General features: G+C 38.0%; 2 protein-coding genes across 6 annotated transcripts in view; both read right to left on the bottom strand.

Moving 5' to 3' along the window:
- Positions 1 to 2,364: 2,364 nt before the first annotated feature.
- On the bottom strand, positions 2,365 to 3,299 carry ucn3l (urocortin 3, like). Of its 2 annotated transcripts, XM_042403887.1 has the most exons (2): positions 3,209 to 3,299; positions 2,365 to 2,851 (listed from the first exon to the last, which is right to left on the bottom strand). In XM_042403887.1, the coding sequence occupies exon 2, from the start codon at positions 2,839 to 2,841 to the stop codon at positions 2,365 to 2,367; it is 477 nt and encodes a 158-aa protein (XP_042259821.1). In that variant the 5' UTR covers positions 2,842 to 2,851; positions 3,209 to 3,299. The 2 variants fall into 2 exon arrangements, with proteins under 2 accessions (XP_042259821.1, XP_042259820.1); XM_042403886.1 differs by lacking the exon at positions 3,209 to 3,299 and having other exon boundaries at positions 2,365 to 2,986.
- Positions 3,300 to 6,699: 3,400 nt separating this feature from the next.
- The window catches only part of col7a1l (collagen type VII alpha 1-like), a 65,187-nt gene continuing 45,970 nt past the window's right edge, over positions 6,700 to 25,916 (bottom strand). For 3 of the 4 annotated variants that reach the window (XM_042402764.1, XM_042402767.1, XM_042402766.1), the window contains 34 exons: positions 25,209 to 25,253; positions 24,962 to 25,063; positions 24,526 to 24,576; positions 23,097 to 23,150; positions 22,964 to 23,017; positions 22,784 to 22,822; positions 22,163 to 22,684; positions 21,968 to 22,003; positions 20,318 to 20,344; positions 20,166 to 20,225; positions 19,722 to 19,847; positions 19,424 to 19,495; positions 19,259 to 19,294; positions 18,704 to 18,763; positions 18,411 to 18,455; positions 18,275 to 18,310; positions 16,624 to 16,659; positions 16,329 to 16,385; positions 16,153 to 16,224; positions 15,843 to 15,914; positions 15,704 to 15,739; positions 15,526 to 15,606; positions 15,394 to 15,447; positions 15,258 to 15,311; positions 15,072 to 15,134; positions 14,899 to 14,961; positions 14,578 to 14,694; positions 12,836 to 12,913; positions 12,087 to 12,140; positions 11,943 to 11,991; positions 10,727 to 10,951; positions 8,240 to 8,311; positions 7,179 to 7,352; positions 6,700 to 6,974 (listed from right to left, as the gene is read on the bottom strand). In XM_042402764.1, the coding sequence (XP_042258698.1) occupies positions 6,955 to 6,974; positions 7,179 to 7,352; positions 8,240 to 8,311; positions 10,727 to 10,951; positions 11,943 to 11,991; positions 12,087 to 12,140; positions 12,836 to 12,913; positions 14,578 to 14,694; positions 14,899 to 14,961; positions 15,072 to 15,134; positions 15,258 to 15,311; positions 15,394 to 15,447; positions 15,526 to 15,606; positions 15,704 to 15,739; positions 15,843 to 15,914; positions 16,153 to 16,224; positions 16,329 to 16,385; positions 16,624 to 16,659; positions 18,275 to 18,310; positions 18,411 to 18,455; positions 18,704 to 18,763; positions 19,259 to 19,294; positions 19,424 to 19,495; positions 19,722 to 19,847; positions 20,166 to 20,225; positions 20,318 to 20,344; positions 21,968 to 22,003; positions 22,163 to 22,684; positions 22,784 to 22,822; positions 22,964 to 23,017; positions 23,097 to 23,150; positions 24,526 to 24,576; positions 24,962 to 25,063; positions 25,209 to 25,253 (2,742 nt within the window). In that variant the 3' untranslated portion in view covers positions 6,700 to 6,954. The remainder of the gene's footprint in view (positions 6,975 to 7,178; positions 7,353 to 8,239; positions 8,312 to 10,726; positions 10,952 to 11,942; positions 11,992 to 12,086; positions 12,141 to 12,835; positions 12,914 to 14,577; positions 14,695 to 14,898; positions 14,962 to 15,071; positions 15,135 to 15,257; positions 15,312 to 15,393; positions 15,448 to 15,525; positions 15,607 to 15,703; positions 15,740 to 15,842; positions 15,915 to 16,152; positions 16,225 to 16,328; positions 16,386 to 16,623; positions 16,660 to 18,274; positions 18,311 to 18,410; positions 18,456 to 18,703; positions 18,764 to 19,258; positions 19,295 to 19,423; positions 19,496 to 19,721; positions 19,848 to 20,165; positions 20,226 to 20,317; positions 20,345 to 21,967; positions 22,004 to 22,162; positions 22,685 to 22,783; positions 22,823 to 22,963; positions 23,018 to 23,096; positions 23,151 to 24,525; positions 24,577 to 24,961; positions 25,064 to 25,208; positions 25,254 to 25,916) is intronic. The other variant, XM_042402765.1, reaches the window with a different exon arrangement.

Genomic DNA, 25,916 nt, shown 5'->3' with positions numbered 1-25,916 from the left:
TTGTCATGTTTTGTTTTTTAAATATATGATTCTATTCATTTCTATGCATTTTATGTTGTTCTATGTCCTTTATTGTTTTATTAAACTGTCTGTTTTGTGTGATGACTTTCCTGTATTTGTGTTTTATTTGTGTATGTTGTGTATTTCAATAAAGTTTTTTTGGGTGTCCATTCGCAATTTCAATGAATTGATAAGCATGCTATATTTATAATCGAGGATTTAGATATAAGAACACAAGTTTTTCTGCCAAATACTAGTAGCCTATGAGTCTGGGAAGTTAACAGGGAGATTAAACAGTCCTATTAGTGGCTCAACATCGGAGCATTTGGTCAAATCTTCAGATTGACTCAAGTTAAAAAGCAGGAATGTATGAGGACGCTCATTCATTTACATTTATACACACAACTGAGTGACCGGTAGGCTGCACTTCTATATCTCTGATTTACAACCTGGATGTAGTTACTCCAAATAGCCACAAGATGCCGACATTTCTCTTTGTCTTGAGTCTTGTCTGAGGCAGGTGAACTACATGACCCCAGCTTTAAAACTCAAAAGCTGCTTTGCTTTGATTTGTAGGAATAGGCACATTTATAAGCCGCTGAAAATATTAAGATAAAGTATAATATGACATAACATTTGGCTGGTAACATCCCAAACTCTCAGCATTATATACAAACTAAACTCAAACTGATGTAAGTTCATAAACTAGTGAGATCCTTAAAGAAAAAAAACTTTTCTGAAAATATATTTGGTATTCTTTCATGGATAGGTAGTAAAGCTTGGCAGATATGTGGCTATATCTATGTCTGAGAGTTTAAAAAAATAATCTTATCTGAAGTACATACATCGACAGATATTTGTCTTTTAAAAACCATAAATACATAACTTCAACATTTTTTGATGAGGATCCCTTAAACTCAAATACCGCTGAATTGTGACTGAGATATGTAACTGTGAAATTTTCCATTTAACAAAAAGGAAGTTATCAGTGCTCTCTGGTGGACAAACTTTGTAATAGTCATATTGTCTTGAAGTTCCCTCAAATATATATATAATATTGGTATTTCTGGTTTCTTGTTACTTTATTGACCAGTGTATGTGACATGCATCAGCTCATAATATCGGTCATGTCAGTGCCCTGCTATTAGCTTTAATAAATGAGTGAAAGACTAATAATTTATGAATCTCATTGTGTCACATATTGTATATAAAGAGGCAAATGTAGGTAGTTGCATCTGTTGTATTTGAGGAAAAATAATCCTTTATTTTGAGTATAAAAATAACAGACATCTGATGAACACATACATTCCCATGCATTTGCATTTTACTGTATTTCATGTTCTTGCAGATTTTTTTTGTACAGTATTTCAATGTCAGTGTTCAGTGTGATGTTTTTGCCACTGTCAGTGTTTCACACTAGAATCTGGACTCATTATAGGCTCTCGTGATACTTCTGAACAGCAAAAACCTCTTAGAATAAATAAATAGTGAAGCAGCAAACATAAATAAACATGTTCATAAAATAAAAACCCTAATGTCAAATATCATTATGATTATGATGATTATTATGCAATAGAATTACAAAACATTTCATTGGACTTTATAATCAACAAGTTCTTCTTGTTTTGTCCCATATTTGTAATTTGATGACACTGATTACAATTGACCACATTAAACATTCATTTTACTTCAATGAAAGCAGTGCCTGCTTTACTGTAAACCATGTCCATTTTGATTCTTAAAATAACATTTAAACAAAATCTATTAATCATAAAATCCTCTTTTCAGATTTGAAAGGAACCTGCCAATGGGTGAGCTATAATTTGACCTGTTTCCAATCCAAAGTAGCTCTCATGTTTTCCTGACTGAAATTACAAATCACTTTGATAGAAGTAAAATAACTTTGCCCTTATTGCTCTCGACCATATTCTGTCTTTATCAAAGATAATGAACCAAAGAGAAGCTACTGTATTAGACGTGTGTTATTCTTGCAACAAAGGCTTAGCTTTCATTTAAGTTGTTACATGAATTAAACTTCAAAATTTGAAAATAAATGGACAGTTTGAAGTGTCATCATTAGTTCGTATTGGTATGAGAAATTGCACAGAGAGTTAATTAGAGGTTCCCCAGCGTTTTGATTTGAAACAAATAAAGATGACAAGACTTTTCACATGAGAGCAACTAAGTCGCAATATTAAAATGCCTTTTCTTAAACCTGTGATGTAAGTGAGTATTTTAAAGAAAATTCCCTTGAGAGACAAATCAATACCGTTACTTTAAAATGAATACAGAGCACTTCATTATACTTTAAAGAACGAGGCCAACACTGGTCATGGCTGTCTGTTAAATTAAAGTTGTCCGTGTTCACTTTCTCCGTCCAATCTGAGCCAGGAGGCGCGCGTTCTCAGCCGCTTTGGCGCGCAGGTTTTTGGCTTTGGCCACATCAAAGAGCACGTTCATGATATTGGTCGGGACGTCCAGGGACAGGGTCAGCCTGCTCCTGCGGTCCCCTTTGCTGCTGTTGCGGAGCATCTGACCTCTGAGCTTCGTCCGGCTCATGAAGCGGTAGTTTGCGGGACTTGAAGTCCTTTTTTCCCGACTGGACTCGGCGGAAGAAGAGGAGGATGAGGATGAGGAGGAGACATACTCCGCGGACTGCAGGAGGGATCCCCAGCCGTCCACGGGGGTGTAACCCGGTTCGTCCTCGTCGCTCCGAACCCCGACTTCCAGCTGGTTGTTGCAGAGGAGGTCAGGGCGGGTCTGGTAGAGGCGGAGGCACAGGCTGGAGGTCGGTGTGCACAGGACCGAGAGCAGCAGCAGGGTCTTCAGGGACGACAGCATGCTGTGTCCTCTGGGACCAACAGAGGAAAATGTTCATGCCATTTATTTATTTTTTTTTTTTTTTCTGTCCTCAACTGTATTACTCTTTAAACAAATGAAGAAACGTGGTGATAATGAATAAAGTGCATTGAGGAAGAAGAAGATGTCACTGAAGAAAATTAAACGTGTTAAAAATTTCTCCTCCACCATATACTCATTCTCTTGTTATGCAAAATGGATTATAAGTATGTATTTTAAGATCGATATTTTGAGAGCAGAGTAATTTCAGTTTCTCTTAACTCTTAAGCAAGTTGTTTAATCGAAAGTTGGCAACGCTTAAAAGGCAATTGAGTCACAAAAATGTAAGCAATAATTTCGTAAAACTTACCACTTGTATCTTATAATAAAGAATACAGTTAAAGCGGGCAACCAACGCGTATCCCTGCCGAGAAAAAAACAAGCAGAAATCCTCAGAAGTGAATTTTTGATAAGAAATCCTGATAAAGTGTGTGTGTATGTGTGTGTGTGCGGAGGTCAGCAGTGCGCACGGGTCTGACCAGCGGAGTGTTTTGCTCGTCCATTCCCACTGCATTCATTTAGTAGGAGCCGTCAAACTGCATCCCTACGCCAGCAACAACGTCATCCCGTTGATATTTTGTTTGCCATGTGCTATCTCATTGGTTGTGATGCAGTGATGTAGTGGTAAATTAAAAAAAAAAAAAAAAGAAAGAAAAAAAAGTTGGTAAATGTGACCTCCTGTCGGTGAACATGAAGCATCACGACAACTGATAGAAAGGAAATAGGACGTTGTCTAATATTTCTATGATGGTTACGCTTCACATCATGATTTCTTACAGTTGTACAATTTTAATTAAAACCCAAATAACTAGTTAAAGTCTTCTAGATATGCAGGCTGCCTGTTCAGCACCACGGACAGCTCCAAGCCATTCACTCACTATGCTCCATCGTTCAGGCAGAACTTTGTTAAACTTAAGACTAGTAAAATATAAAATAGAGGAATTGTACACTTCTTTTCTTATTCTACCAAGTGTCCTAGAGATGTCGCACAGAAGACTCACTGAATTTAATTTCCTTAAATGAGAGACAAACTGTTTAATTATATTATGTGGTATATGGACTTATAAAAGGTCGCCTCTTACACTTCTTCACACTTGTGTGCAAACATATAATTATTGGTAGGATTTTCTAATAAGGCACCCTTTATTAAGGGTTTACAATTTGTAACTAATGCCTTAAATTATGGTCTATAAATCTTTGACTAATGCTTTATAGTTCAAATGTAGGACATTTACAACTTCTTGATTGATTGGATTTGGCTGCTGTTTATCCTTCCTGACAAGACATTGCTTTGTCCTTTGAGCTAGTTTCTTGCTTTCTAATAGAGTCTAAACCTAAACTGATTTATAAATGTGGACACCAGGAAGAGTAGCTGTTGCCTAATGTAATGGCTAATGGGGATCCTACTAAACTAAACTAAACTAAACTAAACTAAACTAAACTAAACGATTAGTAAATTATTTGTTAACCATTAATAAAGTAATCAGTTACAGCTTATAAACCTATTATAAATGGTGGCTACTTAAAAAGTGATATTTATTGTTTTAATGAAAACTAATGAAAACTTTTTGTAGCTAAGTGAAGTGCAGGTTTCTTATGTCTTTTTGGCATTTAATGTCATAATACTCCTAATATACCTCACTCATGCATGGCATTCAAAATGTATATGATACACCTGAAACTGTATGTAAAACAAAGAATATGCAGAGTTCAGTGAGTTTTTCCCTTTCAAATTTCTCCATTGACATCATTTTCACATATTTTGATGTAGCGATGATGATTTGTTTTCTTTGAACTTAAGGGAATGGACTCACATGTGTGAATGATACCACACAGACTGTGTTTTTGAGAATTGTTTACTCACTGTGCATGATTTGCACGCTGCATATGTGGCTATTTGATTTCGAAAGAAGAATGATATCTGAGATCTGGAGAACATTGAGTTTTAATTAAAACTTTATACATACAACACACACCATGGAAACCACCTGCAGGGATGTACGTTACCATGTCGAAATGAAGAAGGAACATGCACGGAGAGGATCAAAGGGTGTTGGGTCAAGCTCTAATGAGCAACTTCATTGTAGGATTAATATGACTGTAAGCCTTCACAGCTGGAGTAGTCACAGCCTATGACACACTGTGCAATGAGATGTCCTCCCACTGCGGCCTCTGCTCTGCAATTGATCTCTGAAATGGAATTACTTACTCCTCTTCAACTTCAATGGAAAACCATATTTTCATTTAACATACTAGCCTGGATTATGTTGCTGTTAGTCGCTTAAAATAGGATGTCAAGAACCCTCTGCATTAAGGCGTTTTGCTCAGTTTACATCAAGGTCAAGGTGGCTAAGTCAAGGTTATGGTAAAGTGTATTGATCACACATCACATTTTTTATTCTGGTATTGAGTCTTAAAATATTTAGTAATTTAGAAAGAATAAAACCAGAGACACTTTCACCTCTTTCTGGTGCAAATGTACTTGTTTTGAGGTCTTCTTGAATGTTCACTGTCTTACATACTAGTGGAGCCATCTGTTGCATTTTAAGACATTACCACTTAACTTAAAGGCCCTAAAAGCATCCTCTCTAAATCAGGCTTCTTACTATGAGCATTTACATGAAGCTATAAAGTTGGTTATTTCACAACATAGTTCTGTATTTGTGTGTTTGTCCTTGCCTCTAGATGATATCATGTATTTTCATGCACCAATCAGAGTTTTTCCACATTTGAATTAAGTTGTGAAAACAGTTGTGGAGTTTTTTGCTTATGTTGCCAACGCTGTCAGTCAAATCCGATTGAACCACTCCCACACAGTCCCGAGGAAGCAAATTAGCCAACATTTTGAGTGTTAAACACCTGATAAATATTATCTTATAAATATAATAAATAATTTTTAGATATTTTTTAAAATTTTGATGTGGAAATAAGTGATATTATCTAATGCATAAGTTGACCTATTTTGAATTAAAAATATACATCTACAAATGATTTGAAAGCTCAAAACTAAACTGTTGTTAAGTGCATTATTTTTTGCAGTGTGGGACCTGTCATAGTTCATGAGTAGTTGTAGTTAGCAGGGGGTTGTGGTGTAACTGTATCTTGCAGACCTATGAAGCATCTCAGCATGTGGGAGCACATGATAGTGCAGAATCGTGACTAATGTGAAGGAGCTGTTGGAGGCTTTCTCCAAAAGCTTCATCAATCACTTTGATGTGAATGATAATTCTGCTTTAAATATGGATTACTCTCAGTAAACCACCCTCTGAGGAGCTGACTTCAATTTAGCAGACCAGGTGGTGCTGAATGTTGCACTTGCATAGCAGCAGATACTAAATTTTAACACTATAAACGGAGTAAGCACAACAAGTAAATAAAAAAACGAATACAACGGGATTCTCTTCAAAACATCAACCAGTGACAACTTGAGAATCTGAGCTGTGTCGTGTATTTTCACATGTCACACTGCCAGAAGAGAAAAAAACCTTCAACGCGTGCTGCCCCCACACCAACACCCACGCAGGAATCCCCTGCTACTGCTGCGTCGGTCTGATGGAGAGTCCTGCGTGATCTCCCTCACTGGGCCCCTGTTGGCCCCTCATCTGGCTCCCAGCCTGACCCATAACACCCCCTGCCAAATGAACATATGTAGTGTTGGAGGTGGCAGCAGGCAATCAGCTACCAGATTCTTATTTTTCGTACCACACAGGATGCGGAGCGATTGACAAAACATAAGAAAGGTGACGTGATGTAAAGCGTGAGAGAAGAGGAGTGAAGAGCAAGGCACGACAACGACATCACAAAAGTTAAGACGGATTTAATTTTTCAGTAGTGTTGATATTCATCACTTTGGATGTTCAAAAACTCACTCTAATGTCAGTTATATTTTCAGAAATACACCTGTTTTTAACATTCACATTTTAATTTCCGACTTATTGTTCGTACAACAAATTTGAAAAAAGCCAGAAATATATAAATAAGAACAATATACAGTAAAACATCACATTTTACACAATCATGTACACACATTTGCATCTTGTTTTGGGGTTGCTGGCTTCATCTCCGGGGTTCAGTGCCTGTGAAAATCCAATGAAGTGTTTAATCACTATGATAAAGGTCAACAAGAATGTTGTATAGTCTTAATGACCATATTTGCATCTACAGTTTCCTCCCTTTCATACTGTACTGCTCAACCAAAACCTCTTTGAAGCATGATTTCTTACTGATCGGATTAGCTGTTACAATGTGTATTATGTAGGTGTTATGATTGGCACCCCTACCTGTTTTCTCCATTACACACCAACTCTGGCACTCTTGTCTTGAGGAGAATCGGTTTTGGTTGCCGCCACAGCCCCCGTACACAAACGGCCTGCACTCCCCTGAGTGAGAGTGAAAGTACCAGAGCAGCACATATTCTGAACAGGCACCTTCTGACATGGGCTCCAGGCAGCGGTCTGCAGCATGTGGGTGAAAAAACAGTTAAAATATAAAAGTTAATTATACAGGACATCCTAATGGTTTTGTTTCAGACACTGACCATGTAATTGCAGTGTCCCCGGTTTGAGTCGAGCTGGGGGCATTTGCTGTTTGTCATCCCCTCTCTCTCCCCTCTCTACTGTGCCCTCTTTAATATAGACAGAAAACGTCCGTATAAAATTTTTTTTTTTAAAAAAAGGTTATAGCTACATTAGAAATTGAGATGCTGTAGATTTTCCCTATTTCTTCTTTTTACCTAATTCAAGGTGTTGGACATACTGCAAAAATACTCTGAAAACATTTGCAGCATGTCCAAGGAGTGTGTTCACTGATATCAACTTAAGAATACTTAGAAGACAATATATTTATCTATAAGTGGGGTCATAAAGACTCCAGGAGATAATAAGTCTAAGAAGGTTTCACAAAGGAAATGATAAAGACCTGCTGTACCTGTGGGTCGAAGAATTTGTGTAAAAGCAATTATTTCCTCTTTGCTGTCTTATTGTGAGTTAGATGTGAAGAAAACGGCTAACCCAGCTCACTCTAAAGTGCCTTTCAACAACTCCAAATTTGTCTTATTCACTCGTTGTATGTGTGTATTAACATGTATAAAAATAGAAAACTAGATATGGTTTATGCATTATGTAGTTTCTGCATTAGAGCTTTTCTTGACCAACAGCAGCCAGGCCAAAAAGATGTTAGTTAACAATTTCAAGCAACTCATTACTCATAGGCTATATGAAAATATTGGGGGAAACAGACACACACACAAAATTAACAAGAGTGATATACGGGGTGAGTAAACAAGGGAAGGAAGAGGGGAGGAAAAAAGATAAGAAGGAAATCTGTTGTTTTGGCCACTCACCAGCAGTGTCTGTTCCAAAAACCCTTCTTTTTTTCCTCTGGCCCCACTTCATAGTCCCTTCCTCAAGAGAGTCTGAAGACCAGAAAGAAGAAACAGTCACCTTTACTAGACCAACACTTGACATTTTGACTATTCAGTCAATAGCCATATACTGAAGTTTTCATTCAAAGACTTTTTGAGTTCTTACACAAGCTCTCTGTAAATCTGCAACGCAAATTACAAAATTCATAGCACGCTGACGTTGAAGCCAGGGGTGGAAGCAAAGACAAAAAAAAAATCTTAAAAAAATAATTGACAGAGCTGGAATGAAAGGTGTACAGGTACACGTCAGTGAGCACTTTTTTCTGTATCTTTCTTCTAGGAAGACACTCTGACACTTGATTTCTTTTCATCTGATTTGATCAAGCAACATGCCTCATTTTCAGAAAATGGAAAACAAACACTCTGTTCCGTCAGAGACACTTACGTCAAGGAATTGACCATTTACAGCCATTTATACAAGTATAGTAGAGTAGCACACAGCAGAAAAAGGTTCTGCTCTTTGAGGGAGCTCTCAAGCAATCTGAGCAACAACAAAGATTTTGCCTTAACAAACATATACGTGACCATTACAACTTAGCTAAATCGCAGAGTAAAGAAGTGTCAGGTTATAATGGCCTCGCTGTACACCTGCAGGAACATGACTGGGCGTCACTAGTCAAGCTGACAGGCACACAGCTGGAAAATGAGCGAGTGGCTGTGAGGCATGAATGAATCGGCTAATAGAAGCATGACGTCAGCACTCTGCCTGAACAAACACTATGCTTCATTCATTTGATTAAATTACATATGAAACTCACACTTTACTGGGCAAGAATTTCCGCCTCCTTTAATGTGCTATTTCACAAAGCGCTTTCCCATTCCTCATAAAACATTTTGAGTATTTCACACTTTAGCACTGATTCAAAGTATATCAGAGTTTCATTGTTTAGGGCTCAGTGTGGACAATGGGATTGAATTTGTCTGTTCTAAAGAGCAAGCAGAAGAAAGAGCTGATAATAATCCTTGAAAACAGCGAGTGTGTATTAATATGAATGATACTCAGACTTGGAGGTAAAATTCAGAGCAGAAGCTGGTAGATTTGGAAATCTTTATTTTATAAATGGCCTTGTCTATTTAGAGTCATTCTTCTTATTGAGTGCGCCATACAGTGTTTGTGCATATTTATTATATTGTACACAAAACAAGCTAAATGTCACTGTTTCACATCTAATGCTTGTAATTTGTGAATAAACATGCTGACATTGACAATGGGCAATGACAGTCTCACTCTTTGATGATTTTCCTGGTTTTAATTCCTGAAGCAAGAATTACAATAAATTGGGATGCAGAAAGATATTCTTACCCGCGGGCTATACGCACTAATGAGCTTCATGAAATATTGCGTGATCTCTTGCTACATGTTGACCCTTTGTTTAACTCTTTTTGTGTTTTGTCTTCATGCTGATGTAACAGCCACAGTCTGAGAGCTGCAACTCTTAGAGTTTTGCTGTGTAATTGTCCCCCTCAGATCCCTCTGCTCAATATGTATCGACTGCACATAGCAAACTGACTTGAATTTCTCTACAGTGTTGACCTTAAAGTGTGTAAAACCATATATAGTTGTAGTCAGTGACGCAACCTTTAGGTTTACCTTGCAACACTTACATTTCTTTTTTTTGTTGTTGTTGTTGTTGTTTTTTACCATGGCTCCGGAAAATTTAAATTCATGATCTCTGGAGCCCATTTCACAAAAACAATTTTACCTTACAAGCAGATTGCAAATGGTGGCAAACACACAAATCATTGTCACTTGCAAATTACACAATTACAGCGGTCTACAGTCCTCTCATATGCTCATGCATGAGCACAGGTGTGGTTTTATTTGATTAGTTTAACATGTCAAACTTTGGTGAAACATGCTGCTGGCTGTCAGGTGTCCATCTGGGATGCAGGTAAACTGTTGATTGTAACTGTGTTTGAGGTGTCCCAGTTTGTTGTGTGTAGTGTTGTTGCAGGCTGACCTAATGATGGTGCTATTGAGCACAACTGAATGGTCTGACACACATCATTCTAAATTATATTAATCATAAAAATAATAATGTTATAACTCATGAATATCAAAGTGCAGTGTATAAAGCTACATGTAACCACAGCAACATGTTTCAGGCTAAGTTACCAGTGTTAAATCTAATCAAACCAAGAATTAAATTGACTATGAAAGAATACAAAAGTGACCAAGATGTAAACATGACAACGCACTATGAGGTGTCCCAAAATAAGAAAAACTGCCTTCATCACAGCTGTTCCGCATAAGTTTGAAAAAACAAAAAAAAAATTGTTGCCGGGACAACTGAGTCATTTTGAAAATCATATTTTAGGCTCGGCTGTGTGTTTGGCCAGAGGCGTGGACCCTGATGATAGTTCCTTGTGTCACGTGTATAAGTTATATAAGACTATTATTATTACCAGTGCGGTTTGGTAGGATCCCTTTTTCTCCCAGGATCACCGGGGCAGGACTGGTCATTTCTCCATATTCTTCCTCTTCCACTTCTTCACCTTCTTCTTCCACCTCTTCCTCGTTGAAATCATGAGAAAGGGATGTTTCCACATCTTCTGGCTTATTTTTATTGTCAGTCACCGTGGTTGATCCATCAGGATCCACAGACTTCACCATGAACTTGTATTCCAACCCTGTAATGATCCAAACATATTCACATATTTAAATTTTATACTATACTTTCATTGCATCAACATACTTTTGAAATAAAGGATTCAGTGACAGACGTTTGTGTCTGACACAAGTAAATAACAATTTTAAGTGTTTTCAACATGGGCTTTAGTTTCTTAGTTTGTGCCATCATGATCAAGACTTCATTGTAGAGCTCTTCCAGCAGCAGTGAGATCCCAAAAGTGATTAAAAACACATCTTTTCACCAAATATATTGTGGTATAAGACATGTGGCTGAAATCATATATATTCTTTACAAATATTAATATATCTTCCATCAATCTCCCCTACAAAAGGTAAATAAAAGTGTCTGAAAAGCAACAGTGTGTCACCACAAACAGTAAACAGCAGGGACTCTAGCTTTATCAAAGATATACTGTTTACTTACTGCATAAAAGGTGAGAAATACCTGTTGGAGTTCATTTAAGGATGATTTAAAATCATGCAATAAATTATATGACACAAATGATTTTGGATATCGGCTTTCAAACAAGCTTATTACCTAAGAAAACTCGACACTGAAGTAAATTATGAGTAAGTTCTCGTAATGGCAGAAAGGCTGACGATAAGCAGAACCATCCTGTAAGTGTTTTGTAAGTGTGGTGGATTCTTGGTGAGGCGTCCTACTTAATGGCAGTCTCGTGTTTGTGAATGGCTCTACTGTTGCTGGCACCATGGTGTGTGTTCCTCTGAGAGAACATAACAGATGGCACAACACACACGGGTGCCATGCTGCTGCCACAGGAGCTCTACAACAAACACTCTCTCTCACTCACACTCACACACACATACACACACACTTACAGAATATGAAGGTCTATCTGGAGGCACACGTTTATTCACTCTTGGATAAATGTACATACACACATATAGAGGGTTCAAAATGTCCAAGTAAGATGAAACCAACCAAACACACACATATGCGTAACCTTTCTCTCTCTCTTTCACACTTACCACACTTTTCTACAACCTCCTGGGTTACCAGCTCCTTCACTTCGTCAGCCTTGACACAGAGAGGGACAATAATCAAAGTCATTTCATTAACTTCCCAATTTTGCAAACTCTGTATGTATATGTGTGTGTGTGTTAAACACATACTGAGAGTCCAGGCTCTCCCTTGTCCCCCTTTGCTCCTCCAGTCCCCAATGCACCCTGCAGGAAAAACACATTTGCAAATTTATACCACCAACAACTTTACAGTTTTTGTTTACTCTCACCGATCTAATAGTGTCATTTCCAGGCAGTAGCTGTTTTCAGCAAAAAAGCAACTAGCTGGTGAACATAGTAAAGCATTTAGCAGGCAGATATTTCCCTCAAGAGTTGTCAGAGACTAAAATAGAGCTAAAAGTAGAGTGAATATTGGACTTACATTAACCAGGTGACCAGAAACATGACTTCAAATGAATGATAATGTTGCTCCATGTTTGCTGGATTTGTAAATAGGCAACTATTTACTACCGCATGCACCATATCAACTTTATAAGGTTATAATATGTCATTGTTGTGTTAACAGCTTATGTCCACTGTTCCCAGGTGGCAAAAAAAAGTCTGTTAATGCAGCTTGAAACAACATTTTTGTTGGCAACATATTCAACAAGTCCCAGCCAGCTCATGCTCGTGCTGTAGTCGAATGCTCATAAAATAATTGTTATCTTATGTAATGAAAAAAGTGCTTTTTTAATCTTACATAAGAACAGAAAACCCAACACAACATTCTTTAACTTTCCACTGAGTTACAGAAGCGAATGGAGCAGAGGCTCTCTAGGAGAGCTGATGGGACATCCGCTTTCTATACTATTAGTATGTTTAAAGAAGTGAATGGGTGTGTGTTCCTAAATGACTCTCACACTTTCTCCTCTTTGTCCAGGAGTCCCGGGTGCTCCCCTCTGACAAGGCTTCAATCTGCCTCTTCTGCCTCTCTCTCCCTGTTTGACATTAAAAAAAAAAAGTGCACACAAAGAAAACACATTACAAGTTTCTTTTAATCTTCCACACAGAACTTTTATGCTAACAAGAAAAGAACGCATTGCAGCACAACTCATCCCTGCTCATCCATCTTTCCTCTAAACAGTACGAACGACAGACTCCTCCCAATTAGGTCCGTCCTCGGAATATCCTCATTAGAGGTTTCCAGCCACTCTCTGTCAACACTGAGAGTCTAGTAATTGTAGCTGAAAGGCGCTAATTGAGTAAGATATTACTTGAAAGCTGCAGACAGAAATAGACCTCTGTCTGTGTGTGTGTGTGTGTGTGTGTGTGTGTGTGTGTGTGTGTGTGTGTGTGTGTGTGTTAATTAAGGGCATGTCTCTGCTGTATTCACTGCTGCAGTATACAGAGCGCATGCTGCCATTCTGTCTGAGCTAGACGCAGACGTGGTGATGACTGTAATCAAGCTCAGCTCATTCTTCTGTCCGCTGTGTTGTCACACTTTCAGTCTTTTCTCTTGTAAGTTGGACTTTTTGTACTGTATGTTTTTTTTTAAAGTGACATAGTTGAATTAGTTTATAGTTATTTATGCCCCATCAATGACTGATAACGACGTCAGTGTGTTGCAAGACCTCACCACAGACTCATTTGTACTGTAAGTATCTCAAAAGCAGATCAAGACTCTGATACCACATATAATTTATATGTAACTTACCCTCAGGAGAAATACTGTATATATAACTTTATAGTTGCTTCTGATTCAGCTCCATGGCTTTTCTGTGCTGTAGGACTGCTGTCACTATACTATGACTGCACAATTCCGTTTCGGTAGTGGTAATTAGGCTTGTGATTGGGTGAATATACTTCATTAAAAACACAGACACAGTTATTCCTCTATACACTTCAACTACACTACTGGTTTGCGTCATCCAGTCAGACTGGTCAGGGTTGTTAATACCTTTTTTAGGCCCATCATTTCATGGTCACAACTCATGAAAACAAATTGGAATGTTTATATTTTATTCCTACCTGTTATCTTGAGATAAAGGTTTAATCATGTTCTCAAGATATCAAACACTGTTTTCATCAATTAAATCATGACTTAAATATGCCATTATATATTATAAATATGCCCTTGTTTTTAACTTCGACTTCTTCTCGGAGAGTTAGATGAGAAGATCGATATCGTTCTCATCTGTGAGAGTGGTATTAATCTTCTCATCTAACTCTTGGCAAGAAAGTGTAGTTCCCAAAATGTCCAACTATTTCTTTAAGAGTCTATCTTTGTCATCTCAGCCTGACAGATCTGACAATGTCAGGAGAAATCACCGATCAACAGTTTTACTGTAATGAGGATCCGACAGGCAGACATGACATTGCCTACCAATTAGAGGGACAACATTCAAATACGTCCTTGTCAGAAGAGAACAGCTAGACAACTATTAATTTTTCATCTTGCGAAAATTGAGCAGTGAAGTTGTGATTATGAGAACAGGTTGATATTTTTGATACAATGAGATAATTAAGCTGTAATATTTATAACGAGCCAAGGTTTTTGTTCCATTGTTCTTTCCATTTATCTGCATTATAATGTATTATCACTGCAGAATGAAGATAAAAAGTCAGCAACATATATCCCCAATAGGGAGCAGGTATATTGTACCTTTGGTCCTGTGTCCCCACGGGGTCCTGGGGCTCCTGGTGCTCCCTCATCCCCATCCCTTCCTGGATTCCCTTCTGACCCCTTAAACCCTGGGAAACCTGGGAAACCTGCTGTACCCTGCATGGAGCAAGAACAACATTAGGAGTAAATTAAACACACTATGGTTCTTTTCTTTGCAGGAGTAAATACAAATACATTTTCCTGGTGTTTTAACACAACCTAAACATAAAAAAGATTATAGAAAAAGACAAAACAAATTTTAATTTCAGTTTTTACTGGAAATTAAACAAAATACAACTGTGATTAATAATAATCACTGACCTTATCCCCTTTCTCTCCTGGCTCACCATCAACACCATTAATACCTCCTTCTCCTTTGTCACCCTAAAGTGGACACATAATGGGAAAATGCAAATGAAAATAAATATGTCACATTTGTTTATGTTTGATAAAGAGACAAAGAGAAATGTTTGTGAACATGTATGTGGATGTACCTTGCGCCCTGTGACTCCATTCAGTCCAGGTATGCCAGGGGTGCCAGAAATCCCCGTATCTCCCTGTTTTGCAAAGACACGATGTTGATATGTCACATAAACAGAATGATCAGGATTTATGACAGGACTTCTTGATAACGTACAACTCTGCTTTAGTCTGATCAGATGACCTGATTCAGGCCTAACCTTTTCTCCATCCAGGCCTGGACTCCCAATGCGTCCTGGTAAACCTCTAAATCCCTGTGAAAGCATATAACAATATAATTATTTAAGGATTTACAGATATCAAAACAAGCACAACGGTTGAGTCTGCTCAAGTAACCTTCTCTCCCTTTTCCCCTTTTTCTCCTGGTAAGCCTGGTTCTCCTGAGTCACCCTGTACAAACAAAAACAAAGCTAAGTAATATGATGGTGAACGAGCTAATGATCAGTTGTATTTAGCTTTCCACTGTACCTGATTGCCCTTCTGGCCGTCCAGTCCTATGTCTCCTTTGTCCCCTTTGGCTCCATTTACTCCATGAGCCCCATTGCGGCCCTTAAAATCACATCATACATATTATTTCATTTCCTGATTGTAATACTGAATTTTGGCTCCTGTATGATTGTTTGTTTGTTTGTTTTTGTGGTTTTACCTTTACTCCATTGAGTCCTGGCTCCCCTGGATCTCCCTGTAGGAAAAGAAAATAAATTCACCCACAGTACTCCAAAAAAAGTATTGAATGATCAAAGTAATGCTGCAGTGTGAAGAAATTACAATAAACTCTTACTAACCTTCTGGCCTACTGGTCCTCGTGCTCCAAACCGTCCCAACGCACCCTTAGTGCCTGCATCACCCTTAACGCCCTTTCAAAAATAATTTAAAATACTCTCAGTAATAATACCATTTATTGTGGTTTAGGTGACAAATTCAGTGCCACTGATGATCATCTAAGCACCAAACAAGCTGTTAATTGCGTATCAGAGATTTTAACATGACTGCTGTAACATCACTGTTGAGATGCCCTTAAACGTGGCACTGAACCATTATCTTTTCCAAGGAAACTTCACTGCAAAAAGATGCTGAAGCGTTAAGATGTATTACCTTGAATCCAGGGGGACCATCTTCACCCTTTTCTCCTTTATCTCCATCAAAACCTGGTGGGCCTCGTTCACCCTGAAACAAACCGAAATGGTAAAATAAATACTTAATTCACATTATGTTACTTGCACAGCAATTGTTGGAGGAATAGAATGACAACAACTTGTGTAAGATCTCACCGCGTCCCCTTTGAAACCCTTAACCCCACGGGGCCCTTGCATTTGAAGCACACTTCCCTGTAGAAAGGAATTAAATTGTGAATTCAAGGTGCGAATCAATGTAATTCGTAACAAATAACAAAGCAATTAATATGGATTTATGTATACTTGTTGTGTGTTTGTGTTTGGGCTTGTATGATACTAAATACTGTATGTGAAGCCATTTGTTCTGCATGATTTATCTGTAATGTATAATTGCTACAGCTAAATAAATCAATTGTGATTCACCAACAGACCAACAGGAAAATCATCATACCCGTTCTCCTCTAACTCCAGGTAACCCGCGGTCACCCTGGAAAGAAAGATCCTTTTTAAAATAACTCTCCAAACATGATTCAATCATTTCCAGGTGTCAACAAAAACTGCACAGATTACCTCATATCTCTTGCTGCAGTGCTGTTCACAGAATTTTATCAAATCCTTTCACGTTATAACCAAATCCAGTCCAGTATAATCTACCTTTGATAAAATGTCATGAAAGATTGGTTTACACAACCCGGCCAAGGTTTAGTGGTATTTGAGAGGAATGATAAATAAATCATACAAGGACACTTGAGTAGAGAGCAGACAAATAAATATGAAGGCAATCTGACTGACAACTGACATCACTCCTATCAACGCAACCTGAACCCACTGACACTTCACAATGAATGGGAAATTGCTATCTTAGAAATGAAAGCACTCTGTAGGAATATCTAGACGTTCAAATGTCAACGTTGGCCTCTCAAACACCACACCTCCACCACTGTTGATGAAAACGACCACTACAGTGAGTCAATATTAAAGATTAAGTACATGCAGGCAGGCAGAAAAGGTCAAGAAGTTCATTGATGCTCAGGATTGGCAGCACCTTCATGCTTGTGGTGCATAGTGTAGTTGAGATTTTACAGAAACGGCTGTGTAAATAGAAAAACAACATCACATTTTGGTGATGAAGGAGGTCAGAGAATAGCAAGAATGGTTGTATGTGGCCTGGTTCATCACATTGGATTTCCATTACAACACACAGGCACTTAGATCTGAAGCTGACACACAAATGACTGAAATGAAATGAAATGAGTCCAAACATCTATCATCTTTCATCTCTGCTGTCAACTGTTCAGGCTGGTTTTACTGGTGTAACAGTCTGGGAAACACTTTCTTGACATACAGTATAGTTCCCTTGATAAAAATGGCGCATCGTTTAACGAAACATTGCTGTTGACCAGATGCATCCTTTCAGAGCTACAATTGTCTCTCGTGCAAAAGCAAAATTTCAGCAGAAAAAACATGGAAGACATTTTTATTTACTTCAACACCCTTGTGAGGTTCACACATGTCAGTTTAATAGAGTACGTTTGGGTGATGTGTAACAGGTGGTTTGCAAGCATCAATAAGGCCCCCCGCTCACTTTGACATGAAGTGTGGAGGATTTACTTAAATGAAGACAACCTTTTTGTACTTTATTGTGTTTCACTCGTTTGTACTGCTACCTTTTGTTTAACCTCTTAATTTGTATTTTGACACCTGCTGAGACGACTTGTCTGTAACAAGGTATAAAGTACTGTAGGTATCAAGGCCAGTGAGAGATCCTCTCCGCTCTCTCCATCTTAACATTTAGAGCAACCTTTTGTACAAGTTTTTTGTCTTGTTCTTCAAAATAATTTTTGCATCCTGAAGAAGAGAGTTTTTGAGGAATTTCCTAAACAAATGACTTCCAAAGTCTTGTTTGCTGCAATCAGGGAATTCAAATTTGCACGTTTTGATTTAAGGCAGAATACTTGCAAAATTACATAAAAATTACAATTCCACTTATGATATTTTCAAGTGAAGGAATCATATGAAAATGATAATTAAAATAAAATGAAACTGCATTATCAGCAAAGATTTTATACGGCATCAGTGTCAGTTATGGGAAAACACCTCACCTTTTCACCTTTGCTGCCACGCAAACCTTTTGGACCCTAGAACATGAGGGAAGGTAGAAGAAAAAGATTTTATCTTAAAGTGTACATAAGTGGAACTTAAATGCTCTCAAGTGATATACCATAATGACATACTTACTATATTTCCTGGAGCTCCTTTAACACCTGGAGTCCCTGTATCACCCTGAAATAAAACACATATTCAGCATAATACACTAACATCACTAAACATACTGGTTACATTAAGTTTTAATGGGTAGTGTGAGTATAACTAGCTATAGATTTGTTTTGCTTTAAAAATGCAAAACATCAGAGCTGGAAAAAAATGATGAGAGAAAAACAAAACCAGATGGAGAGATATTGTAATTGTCCCAGTAGATATTTCCCGATCCTGATGTCATTGTAATGGATGTTGTCTGAAGCTGAACTCACCCTTCTGCCAGGAAAACCAGATAACCCCCTGCCACCAGGCTCTCCAGGAATACTGTCACCCTGATGATGAGAATAAGGGAGTCATAATTAACATTTTATACATTGCACATTGTTAGAAGTAACAAACACAATTGTAAAATGATGATGATATAAACACAGTATGTGGCTGCTGCAAACATCAACATCAATACTTATAATTTGATCTAGGACTCTTGTACCGAGCAAAACAACATTAGTTCTAAGTGAGATATCATGATGTGGCTTACTCTTGATCTTAGAAAAACAAATTCTCAATACAAAGGTGGAGCTTGCTAGGTGTTTCTCTCGCCATCCTTGAACAGAAACTCGGGTTATAATAATATAATCTTCCCCTATCACAACTTTGTGACAGAAATTCTATAAATGTGATAACAACAAAATAACCTCCTTGACATCTGAGCAACTCCAGCAACTCCATTCACTGAGAAACAATATGTGGATGAAAGCTTAGGGGACAAAAAAAATTAAGTGAGATTTGAGAATCTCTTTTTGGTAAAATCATGTAAAATTTTGTACCTTTTCACCTTTTACTCCAGACACACCAGGAGGACCCTTTATTGGAGAGATGCGGTGGTTGCAAAAGAAAATATGGTTAACTTTCATTCCGGTTGGCAATCAATCAGGTATGAAAATGTAAAAATAAAATAAATTTAAAAAAAGTTAAAGAGGTGTATTGCTTACATGAGGTCCTGGTGCTCCTCGAAGTCCAGGAGCTCCTGGTGATCCATTTCTACCCCGTTTACCCCTCTCTCCCTGCATCAACACACAAAAAAACTTACCTTACACCACTTTTCATGTAGTGAAGTAATATAGTTTCTTTCAAACCAAATGGTACAACCTTCTCTACACCTGTTTCTCCACCTTATTCTACTTCGATTCACACTTAAACAGCATCTATTTACATACTTCCACTGTCTTGTTCTGTCCCTGATCAAAGAGAGTTTGATGGCAACTTGTAAGATGATATATGATGATGTACCTCTCTACCTGGATTTCCTGGGTCACCATGGAGACCCCTAAGGCCTGGGATGCCCTGGATGCCAGGGTTACCACGGATACCCTGGATGCCCTGAGCACCTGGAGGTCCTGGCTCACCTGGTTCTCCCTGAGGTAACACATGGATTAAAAAAATAAAAGACAGAGAAAGATAAGGGAAAAATGAAAAGTTTGGCAGAAACACTGTTAAAGGTCACTTGTTTCATGTAATGTAATTATTCAGCTCCTCTATTGCATTTGAATAATTGCTTTCAAATTAAGTCCTTCATGTCAATTCAATTCAAATCAATTTATATGCTCATACACAATTTCAAATGAGCAAGTGAATCACTGAGCCAATTAAATTCCCCACATTAAAACTGTGATGAGAAACAAAGTCAATCAAAGTGACGTCATTTTTTACAGTGACTTTTACAGTGAATTTTACCTTCTGTCCTGGAGGACCAGCCTGGCCTTCTGGCCCCCTGTGGCCGATGCCAGGCTCTCCCTGAACACACAAAACAATGTTTCACTGTCATACCTTTAAATTACAACTAAAAGATTGTGGCAATCATGATTAAAAATGAACCTTGTATATACCTTTTGCCCTTTTTCACCAATTTCACCCTGAAAAGTGGATAAAAAAGAGCACATATCAATTATAAAGCTCAGCATATCCTTTTTCGTGGGCCAAAATAAACCAACACAGAGGAATTTGAAATAAAAAAAAGTATAAGCAGACTTGTCAGCATGTTTAACAAGGGGAATTATTAATGTCTGCTTTAATCTACTGTCTCACAGTCAAACAGAAATAGAGCATGGGACATCAAAGGCCTGAGCTCGACTGGCTTTACTGACAGGCGAGACGGGAGAGAAGTTCTCCCTGAGCTCTGATGTCATTTACTGACGCAATGTGGGTAGGCGGGGAGAGCAACAATGATATTTTTATGAACCGGTGGCACATTTCATGTGACAACTGTCATTCTTGCTCTATGATCTTGGGATGATAATTACAATGCTTTTACTCAGGATATTCTGTAGGAAGACATTAGCAAATCTTGACAATTAGAAGATATGTTTCCGTTAAAAGGGTTGGTTCACCCAAATGACAAAACATATTTTCTCACTCATCTCTAGTGGTTTCTAGCCAGGGAGATAGTTGTGGGTTTATGCACACAGGTTTCAGGCTCTGAGATTCCTGCCTCCACCCCAGTACAATGGAGGAGAATGGCATTTTGTTTGTGGGGTTCAGCATTGAAAAATTACATTAAAAAAATTTAACAGCAAGTTTTCATCGGGACTAATTCTTCCATATAAAGTAACTAACTATTCACAGTAAGGTGGATCATTCAGTGTCTTGGTAACACCAATTCAGGCAAGACAAGATTGAACTTTTAGCTCCACTCGTGTCATGGCTTCAAGGGATGGCAGTGTCAGCCTGTCGATCAGTTGGCCACCACTTTGGTCCAGACTGAAATATCTCAACAACTATTGGAAGCAGTCAAATTTGGTACAGGGTGAATTGTAATAACTTTGGTGATCTGCTGACTTTCTAGCACCATTATCAGGTCAAAATCACGTTAGCATGGTAACAGGCTAAACTAACATGGCAAACATGGTAAACATTATAGTAAATTTTATGTTTTATTGCACATTATATGATGATTTAAGGGCTACACTATTTAGTAAAACATCCTCTATTTCTGATGAGATTTTTCTAGATGAATGATTTTAAGAAACTTGAGCTGTGTTTCGGGGGCGAGCCTGGTACAGAGGATAAAGTTCTTTTTTTGCAATGTTATGTAAGATGTGTTCTTGTTTATGTTTGACAAATGTTTCACCACTGCAACTGTATTTTGGTGTCTTGTAAATCCATGTGGGCTGGGTACTGACTAACTAATTAACTACATCTGCTCAACATCATCATTTTTTCATTGTCACTCAGCCTCTCAGAGCTGCTAGCTTGGACGTAGACTCTTTTTCTTGGCAAATGTGATTTATCTATATCTCAAAACCTGGAAAAATAAAACCAAAACTATCTGCAAGGTTAGATCCCACTAGGCACGGTAAGAGAGATTTTTTTTCCATTTGAGTTGCCGAATTTGAATGATACTTTTCATTTAAATCTTGTTATTGTAGAGAAAAGGAACCAAAATCTTTTCCCTTCGTAACCTTTTTCGTCAGTATCTGGCTCTACAATGATAGCTATGCTTATAAGAGCTTTATCAGGTTTAAAACAGCTTTATTCACCTTTCGTCCTGGTTTTCCATTCTCACCCGGTTGTCCCTATTGCACAAGAAATATATAGTAAGTTAATAACTTTATATAATTAAACTGGACATGTAATCTATCTAATTTTTAACTGATAACAGGCAAAAAATATGTGGAAGAGTGTTTCATTACAACGAGTGGGTTAATATCATACAGTGTACTATCTGCTCTTACCTTTAGGTAATAATACTCTGGAGGATATGGGTATGGCTGCCCAGTTTCTTCATCATAATCCCCCTCCCGCCGCCTCTCCATCTCTGCCCTCCTCCTCTCCCATTCTTCCCTCTCTCTCTCCAAGTCTCTCTCCCCCTCCTGCTCTGTCCTCTCCCTCTCCAGTTCTCTCTCCATCTCCATTTTCTCTCTCTCCAGCTCCAATCGCTTCCTCTCCAGTTCCTCCTCCTCCCCTTCCCTCTCTCGATCTACATCCTCCCCTGTCTCCCAGTCGTGGTCTCCGCTCCTCTCCTCCTCGTCATAATCTGGATCAGGGCCTGATTCTTTAAATCCATCCTGTTCTACTGCTTTCTCTTTCTCCCTTTCCCACTCATCTACTTCTTCAGTTGTACCCTGTTCCACTTCTCCACCCTGTGTTTCTGTATCAATCTCTCTTTCTGTATCACTGTATCGCTGTCTCCCCCTCCGTTGTTGCCTCCCACTCTTGGTATGTGTTTGAAGGTCAGGATTTTCTTGCTTTTTCTTCTAAAAAACAAGTTTCATGACACAAACCACATAAGCCAACCCATCTTTCTTTGAAAATATACTTATAATTATTATCTACATCATTGATTACAGACTTACATTCAAGCTGCTGTAACCTTGAGCTCCAGAGGACATATACTGAAATTACAATGAAGAGGTAAATCTCAAATGCAGTTCACAGTGAGCATGAAATTGCATATTTTATTTGAGTGCAATATCAGCCATATGTATGAAGTCTTAATTTTTAAAGACTGGAAACATCTAGTGTAAAAATATTACTTTTTGTGCCTCCATGAAGCGATTTCTTCCACCTGGGGCACCTGGCATGAACACCTAAAATATAAAAATTATTACTACTGCCATTTTTATTATTATCATTAATCTGTCTTCTACAAAACCAGGTGAAACTTACCATAGAATAGGGCCAGGGAGCGCTTTTCTTGACCCTGATTTGGGATCGAGGGACCTGTCAAGTCCCCAAAACTGTCAATCAGCATATTTCTATCTATTTGCTTTCTATTAAACAGTGGTGATACTGTGTGTGAATTGATGTGTATTATACTAAAAATGTAAGAAATAAAGACACAGACTTGCTTAGAAAGTCATTTTAACATTTTTTTTTACTGAAGGATACATGCACAGAGAGGTTAAACACAGACAAAACAATGTAATAACTGAGAAAATGTTCACCAGTGAAAAGTTTTTGATCTGGCTACAAAATTGTTTATAGTATTTCAATATTGAGAATAATATCACAGGCATTCAAAAATACTTGGTGAGGTAAAACATCACATTTGTCTGCTTTTCAATAAATAAAAAGTTCAGTACAACTTGACACAAGGTAATATGCATTAAAAATTGTGGCACATCTTTGAGCAAGGTTTGCATTTTATCTAATGTGATGTTTATTACACAGAAATATTTGTCTTAATAAATAAATTAGGAGTCATAGACAAGGGAAGTAAAGTAAAGGCTACACTTGAGTTTACATTACACAAACTGAAGAATGACTATAACTTGGACATGAGGTCACAATTCTCATGTCTGTGGTGCCTGATTTTATATAGAGCTCTACTCATAAAAAAAAGCCCCAGTACAAGAAATGAATTTTGGCACGGCTTTGGCTTTGGGTGAGTGACATCGTCGCTGTGTGAAAAGAAGTCCCCCCTCATGAAACGTTGGTCAGGTTCAGGGCTCCTCACCAGCAATACAGTTCACAGTTTATTCACACTCTTCATGTAGAGTGTTTTCTTATGAAAGCTTACAACTCTATAGTCACAGTCTCTCTGGAATTAAGAGATGTCCTGTTTAAAAAAACGAGAGAGAGAAAGTATTAAAAGTAACTCTCTGGAATCTATTCTTAGTCAGTAAATCATTCGTGAAGAGTCGGACTCTGCTACTTATTCTGCTCATTCCCATTCAGTCAAGCTTTAGAGAAATCATGCTCAAAGCATGCTGCTCAAAAATGCTGCTCTATCTCATGCTTTGGTAATGTTTGTGGATTATAAAATCTGTGATGGTATGTTTCCATTCCCATAATAAAAACATGTGCACCCTTTTTCACTGGTGAAATTTTCACAGTAAGTAGAAAGAAGAAAAGGTCTTGAAATATGATGCCAAGTGCTTATTTTATATCACTTAAATCATGGCTTATTTACAGAAATCTTAAGATTATGACATGTAGAAATCTGTGAGGAAGTGAAGTCTATCCTTCATTTTATTCAAGCACTTGTCCATCACTTTCAGACCTTTTGTGTTAAGTGTAAATAAAAGAGCTTTTCATTCCAAGGCATGCAAGGATCTTAAGAAACATTCAAGTGAGATTTAAGCCCGTATCTTACCTTATCTGTTTCTTCTGTGGTGGTGGGAGGTATAGGCAGTGACACTTCATCCTGTTCATGACAATAAAGAATAGATAATAACGTGATATTGAAAAAAAACACACACTAAAAGTTCACTGCTGCAGCTCCCTCCACCTCCCCAACCTCTTCTTTATGTGCTATATGTTTGGTATTGTTAATAGCAATGAGCCAACAAGGCAGTGAAGAAGAAAACTGCTATATAGCAAATATGGATAGGCGTATAAACATTGCACATGTAAAACATCCAAAAAATTGGTTATGCAAATATTTTTTATGAGGAAGGAACTTTATGGCTAGAAAAAGACTTTTCTTATAAATTACTGATCACCACAATAATGGCAGACACACCAAAAAATTTTATATTTGTGTTTCATTTCAATATGACTAATACATCACACAGTTTGTGTAGTTTTACCTGTGCATTTATGTCTCGGTCTGAGAGGGACGTCAGAGGATGACTGGAGATGCCTGCCAACACTTCTAACTGGACGGGACTGTGTGATGTTGATTGTTCCTCCTACACAGATTAAACATCATAAATATGTCATTATTCTTGCAGAGGAAAAACAGGTACAGCTGAGCAGCACATAACTGAGCTCAGCTGTCTCTGCTCCTTTTCTATCAGAGCAATAGTGAATGAGTTTTTTGTTATTAATGCCCACCTTGTTTTCCAGTGGATGGAGGAATTCATCTGTTTGGTCTTGAAGCTGTGTATGATAAAAACATTAAATATATTTTACATTAAAAATGAATCATAACACTTTTACCCAACCTGGCTGAAACAGATGAGAGAATGCTCTTTGAAGTAAATTCACCTCCTGAGAGTTACCCGGGGAAAGTTCTGCCTGTTTTCAAAAAGAACAAATTAAAGGAAAAACCTGTATAAATGTGGACAAACATAATGAATGCAGATGCCTCCACACAGGTGCACAGCATGGTAGAATTAAACAATTAACATCCAATCCTGCTCTGTGGCATGTATAAAAATGCTGAGCAGGCCCAGTTGGTTCGGATTTTGTATCAACATGTCAAGAGGAAAAGATCTAAGTGACTTTGAAAGAGGGTTCATTGTTGGGGCACGGATGGCAGGAGCTTCTGTCACAAAGACTGGTCAACTGGTTACTGTTTCAATAGGAATGATGATGTCTGCATTTAGATATATGGGAAAGACATGAGTAAATAGGGTCAGATTTCATGACCGTCATGCCCGTGCATTGGTGTGATATGTAAGGAAAAACAGAAGAGCAACTCTTCCTCAGGTGACTGAGAATGTCAACACAGGACATGATCAGATTTTGTCAGCAAGAACAATCTGTTTACAATTACATAAAAAGGGATATTATAGTAGGGTTGGAGTGCATAAAGCCCTC

Source organism: Thunnus maccoyii, chromosome 23 (genome assembly GCF_910596095.1).
Source record: "Thunnus maccoyii chromosome 23, fThuMac1.1, whole genome shotgun sequence".
Lineage (NCBI taxonomy): Eukaryota > Metazoa > Chordata > Actinopteri > Scombriformes > Scombridae > Thunnus > Thunnus maccoyii.
The sequence above is the reverse complement of the archived record's forward strand: the minus strand, read 5'-3'. Positions and strand labels throughout refer to the sequence as shown.